The 6,000-nt window shown below is 46.1% G+C and overlaps 1 protein-coding gene across 11 annotated transcripts in view; it reads right to left on the bottom strand.

Annotated features, from left to right (window-relative positions):
* Positions 1 to 6,000, bottom strand: part of dnm1a (dynamin 1a) — a 49,664-nt gene continuing 43,664 nt past the window's right edge. For 4 of the 11 annotated variants that reach the window (XM_076758645.1, XM_076758649.1, XM_076758643.1 and 1 more), the window contains 4 exons: positions 5,339 to 5,507; positions 5,008 to 5,249; positions 4,617 to 4,820; positions 1 to 2,545 (listed from right to left, as the gene is read on the bottom strand). In XM_076758645.1, coding sequence (XP_076614760.1) covers positions 2,515 to 2,545; positions 4,617 to 4,820; positions 5,008 to 5,249; positions 5,339 to 5,507 — 646 coding nt within the window. In that variant the 3' untranslated portion in view covers positions 1 to 2,514. Of the gene's footprint in view, positions 2,546 to 3,650; positions 3,688 to 4,616; positions 4,821 to 5,007; positions 5,250 to 5,338; positions 5,510 to 5,936; positions 5,952 to 6,000 lie in introns of all 11 variants that reach the window. The other 7 variants (XM_076758650.1, XM_076758644.1, XM_076758647.1 and 4 more) reach the window with 3 other exon arrangements.

Genomic DNA, 6,000 nt, shown 5'->3' with positions numbered 1-6,000 from the left:
TTCAGTACACTGAGGTTTTTAATGTGTTGACAAAGCACGGCAGTCCTGCAGGTTAAAGTCATCGCTCCACCCGCAGCAGTCTGAACAAGGCGCAGGACCCGGCTGCTGCAGGAGTTCACACATTCACACCGTCCCTCCCTGCTCGTCTACACAGAGAGAGAGACGAGAAAAACGAAACAAAAACCCCCGCTGCTACAAGCTAAAGTATCAAACAACCTGCCAGCGTCCATATACATCACTGCATTACACATTTTTTATATGTTTTTCAAATATTATTTCCTTATACACATACTCATTTATTCGTAATAATTTAAATATTCAGAAATCGCAGCCTAAAATCTCTAGACAGGGGAAGTACAAGTACCATAAGATGCACCACACATATACATCATAACACATTAAAATATGTCTATAATAAACTATTTACTGTTAAATAATAAGTACAATATGCTCTGTTGTGTTTGCGTTGGGTACTAAGATGCACAAGGGGTCACTCAAGTGTTTCAGATGGGTTTTAAATGGCTAGAATAACATCAATTGAGGTACATAGGTGGGTTTTCGTGGCTGGTGGGCTGGTTGTTTTTGTTTGGGGTCAAAATACAACACGTCACGCTGACAGCAGAGTACAGGTTGTGAAAGGGTGGGCTGAACTCACAGGCTCTCAAGACAGCGATGTGAGGGTGAAACAGGAGTTTGATAGATTTGTGCATAGACTGTGGCTGTTTTCATGTTCTCACTCACCCCCGTGACCACTGAGAGAAGAAAGAAAAGGAAACAAAAGGAGGGGAAAAAGAGAAGATGAATGGCAGATCTTGGATAAAAATGCTGTAAGTTTTCCTGTCGGTGTATATCAGAAGATTCATAGATGCATAATGTGAGTGAGGCTGACTTAGAGACACACTCCAAATATTTCAAACCCTTCCCATGAGGGACCTCATTCCTTCTGAATAAAAGGGACGTATAAGGAGCTATCTAACAGTCTCAGGGTGCAACCCAGGCGACAGATTCCCTTCCTCTCGGTTAAAAATGCCATTCTGGTGCAACTGGTGTCACGAGCAGCAGAAAGACGTTCTACAATATATATTGCACTTTCTATTTAGATCCCGCCTCAATAAGATAACACAGTAACAACGCTTTTGTGAAGAGGAGAGGAAAGTGCCATGGGAGGCGCCTCTTTAAGCCAAAAAAAGACTGGAGAATGATTTTCTTTGTTGCATAGGTTCTGTGGAAGCACAGACAACAGCGTTTCTGAGGTGGTTGTGACACAGCAGAGTGTGAGATTACAGTTATGTGAACTATCTGTTACACAAGTAAGTTATGTCACAGGTGACAGCGGGGCCTTCTGGAGCCTACAACAGGTATAAAAATCCAGAAGGTCCCTCAAACGGTGGCTCCTCCAGGCCTACTGCAAGAGGAGAAAGAGGAGGAAGAGGTGGGAAAGAAAGGATGAAGAGCAGCCGCCCCTGCCTGTCCAGGTATCTGAGGGTGAGGAGGCTGTGAGGGATCCTTCTCCGCCTTGTTTCGATCAAGCCCTCCTCCCACGCGCGAGCTGAGGGAGTGACGGATGTTGCAGTCTGTTTCATAGTTGATGAAAAACCAGGATGAGTTTTAGAAGAGGAGGAAAAAGAGAGGATGGGGGGAGTTTCTTCTAAGAGTCGAATGGCGGCAGGGGGCTCTCAGGACGAGAGGGCTCGCCCCTGTTTGGCCGGCTGTTCGATGAAAAAGGGAGAAAACAAAAGAAGACCTTACATGGCAGGATGCTCAAGCGGAAGATGAAAAGAGAAATCATAAAGATGAGGAGACCCCAGGGAATGAATCCACAAATATATCCACTCATGGCCTGAAATGCTGAGAGGAAAATAAGCATGTTTTTTTTTTTTTTTGGTGAAACAATCTTTTATAAAAAAGAAATAAGCAAAACAAACAAAAAAAAGATAAAACAAATGTTAACACAAGAAAAGAGAAGTCAGTCAGCAGCCAGAATACCCATGAGAGAGGCTGGAATATAAAGTAATACTCAGGCAAAGTGTCATGCTAAATCTGCAGATGTCTGCCACCTTAGGTTTAACAGCAGGAATATTCCATATGTATTTGCTTGTATACTATATAGATATATATATATGTATATATCTATATATGTGTGTGTGTGGGTATTTATGTAGGCAGGTGTGCATGCACATGTGCGCATACACACAACTTTGTCTCTCATATTCTGTATATAGTTTATTTCATTTCTGAGGGCACACATGTTCATATGTCAGTCATGCAAGTGTGTTTCAAGTATTCTGCATCTCTGTGTGGAACAGAGGGCTGTGTGTGTGTGTGCGTGTGTGTGTATGTGTGTGTGGGGGAGGCGGGTGAGTTTGGGAGAGGAAGAGAGACGTGGGAGCAGGAGAGGGGAGCCGGCTCAGGTCGGGTGTGGCAGAAAACGACAGGAAGGTGGCATCGTAGTCCATGGCATCTCATCCAGAGGTGGGGCGGACGGATGGAGGAGGGAGGGGGGAGCTCAGAGGTCTAGTGGGTTGGAGAAGGTGGGGGTCTCCGGCTGCCATGGACACACAAACAGGAGCAGATAGAGAGAAGAGAGGACTGGTTGGATTAGTGTTTTCTAGGTGTTCGCAGTCCGTTGAAGCTTCAGCGGCTCATACTTACATGTTTTTATTTCAGCCCCCCCCCCCATGTGTAAATTCATGCACAGAAATACAGCAAATTCACTCACACAGACAACCACCTATATCATGAGATAACACATGGAAGGAAACCCGACTGCACGACCAACATCACAGAGATAACAGGCTCAGTTAACATGGCCACAATGCAGGTGATGTTTGCAGATGTTTGCCAAATGCAGGCAGTATCACTCCATACCGAGTGTCGTCTAAGTACAGGAGCATGCACTTAAACAGGTTTTTTATTAAGCTCTGTCAATGCAGTCTCTATAAATACTCATGTGGTGTTGCTACATGGCTGCGAAAACCTTGAAAGGCATAAAAGTGTGAAAACAGGCTATTGCTGCAGATTCAGAGGGCAAAATTAAAATACCCTCCAAAACAGCAGCTCCCAGCCTAAGAGTCCTACATCAAATCTATAATTCTGTAAGTTGTGAGCAGTGCAACAAAGAGTGTTTCATTTCACTTGTTTTAAAGGCCTGAAAAGGTAAAACTATGTTGCATTTCTCTAGAAAAAGCTTAAGAATCACCAGCAGTGCTAGCTTAGCACCCTGGCTAAGGTCTGTACTGAACATGATACCATGACTCAGACACAACATTGAGGATGAGTGGGATGTCATGGCCGACATACATCACATACAACACCGACACCAAAACAACAATAATCTTTACGTTTTGGACATTTGAGTTGAATCTTGTGCAACCCACTGCTGCTGTAATTCCTCCTTAGCAAGACACGTCGACACATTCTGACATACTGATACCCCCTTCGATAGATTAGCATCAGCTCTAAAAGGCTCAAACACTGACGCAAACACACACGCACCGTCTGACCCGGGTGTGTGTGTTTGCCCATGCAGCGCTCTGAGAAGAGAAAAGAAAAGTGAGAAAAAGAAAATGGCATGCAGTGAAAGGATGCCTTCTGAGAGGAAGAGGAGGAAGGAGAGTGATGATGACGATGGCAGACAGTACCCAACGTACCAGAAACGCTAGTCCTCATTGGTCAGTGATAGTGATTCTGCAGAGGGAACCAAAGTCATGTGTGGGACAGAGGTGTGGTGAGGAAAAGAGGGATGAAGAGGAGGAAGAGAGAAAAGGAGTGCAAACAGTTACAGTGCAGGAAATGACCAATGTCACATGTGCTCAGCTCTCACTTAGGACGGGATGGTAAAAGTTTGCGATTTAGGATTTCGAGCGAGGCTTTTGAGGTCGTCCTCCGTCTGATTTTGAGGCAGCATCTGCCAGTGAGAGCTTTGCTCAGCAACGTTAGTGTCTCCTACGGTAAAAGAGGCAAGCTGCTACTCTGACAACGAACAGATCCAGGATAAAAAAAAAACAAAAAAAACGTTAGCTAGCTCACGAACACAGGCAAGCACAAGGCAGTTTTTACAGGCGCAAAGGCACATAGAGTTAATGAGAACAGAAGAGAAAACCCACACTTTCAAACCGACTTTAAAGCACACATATCTCGATTCGTCAGATGAGGACAGCTGTGAGGTGGGTGTGAGCGATGAGTGTCAGTGGAGTGTCAGCTATCATTGGTTGCTATCATTGGTGATGCTCGACAGCGTGTTGAAAGTTCAAAGTGGTGGCAGGAAAGTAACAACAAGTGTAGGTGAAAGGAGGTGGTCAAATCAAAAAACCGAGAGAAAAAGAGGAAAACAGTCCATTGATCATCCGTCTATCCGTCTATTTAGGGATCTATTCGTCTATTCATCTATCCTCTATCACAACCAGATGTCGCTCACTGTCATTTACCTCCTTTATCCCCTCAGCCAGGTGTCTTCACATCCCCCTTAGTAACAGAGAGTATCCACACTTCAGGTTGGCTAGCTTGTCATAATGTCATAAGCTGTGCGTTTTGGTGTTAAAGTCCGTGTAAAACCTACTGAAACATACTGTGAAGAGGGGCTGTTCGTCTGAGGGACCTCTCCTGTATTCACTCACCTGGGCACGCTCGGGGGTGCGCGGTTAGGCCGGGAGGGCACGGTGGGCGGCGGCCCGCTGTAAGGGTCCGGAGAGGCACCCGGGCGAGACGGGACAGGGGGTCCGCCAGCAGGAGGAGGACCAGGTGGAGGCCCACGGGAGCCTGGGCGGGCAGGAGGTCCCGGTGGAGCCCTGCGGTTTGGTGTTGGACTGGTGGCTGGAGACCTGGATGAAGGAGGATGGAGAGGAACAGAGAACTTTTAGTGAGGTCTGAAACACATCAGGAGCAGCAACAGTAGATGATTTGTGGAGGTTTCTGACCAGTCAACTCCACTTTTGCGTGCTATTTAAGAAAAATGCAACAAATCTGATCTAAATTCAGTGAAGCGTGTCTGTTCTCATTGGGCCTTACCTTCCTCCGGAGCTGCCGCGCTGCACCTGCAGCCAGGAGTCATCCACAGGAGGAGGCATGGAGGTGGACACAGTGGATGTGCTGATGTCACCAATGATGCTGAGGGCCTCCCGCAGGGCGTGGTACATCCGCAACATCTCGTCACGGTGCTGGGCCTGCTCCTGAGACTCCTCCATCAGCGTGTTCTGGTCGCCACACGAGTACAGCTGAGCCAGCAGCTCTGCGTTGATGAAGTCCTTCGTCTGGACAAAACGAGGGAGATGTTTTGCGATGAACGTTTCTGCGTGTGGAACATACATACATCTGACAGAGCTGGCAGTCGATGGCTCACATTGTTAATCATGAGGTGCATGATGGTCTTGGGCATCAAGTCGCGGACGGTCTTGTTGACGATGGCCATGTAGGAGTCGACCAGGTTACGAATGGTCTCCACCTGCCGCTCCAGCTGAGGATCCATGCTGTGCATTAAGTTGTCAGAGCCGTTTTCATCACCGCCGTCGCTCTGTGGAGACGAATGAGGGAGGGTGGACAGAGGACGTGACGTTTAGCTTCAGTTTAGAGAAGAGCAAGACAGCTGGAGAATCTGAGCCTGTAGGTGCAACATGGAAGATAAAAGCAAGGCACCATAACACTGGAAATATACAGCAAAGTGACCTTTTCTAAATGTAATTATTTTTCAAATTTGACCATTTAATACTATTACAAGCATAAAGCACCAATTTTATTAAGAAATAGAAAACTGAAATTCCTTGATCTGCTGGTAACTCTGAAGAACTACTGACCAATTACTGTCAGTCTGTATTATAAGAGGTTAAACACATAAATCAGCAGACCTAATGTCAAATAAAGTCTCCCAAAGACTTGTTATCGGGTGAAACGTTGTATAAAAGATGCAAAAATGATGGAAATACAGGATGCAGACGACATACCTTTCCGTCCTTCTCCTATCAGGTCAAACAGCGATGGAGACAACAGACATTGAAAGAGGACAGA

The sequence above is a fragment of the Chaetodon auriga genome, chromosome 19, assembly GCF_051107435.1.
Source record: "Chaetodon auriga isolate fChaAug3 chromosome 19, fChaAug3.hap1, whole genome shotgun sequence".
Lineage (NCBI taxonomy): Eukaryota > Metazoa > Chordata > Actinopteri > Chaetodontiformes > Chaetodontidae > Chaetodon > Chaetodon auriga.
The sequence above is the reverse complement of the archived record's forward strand: the minus strand, read 5'-3'. Positions and strand labels throughout refer to the sequence as shown.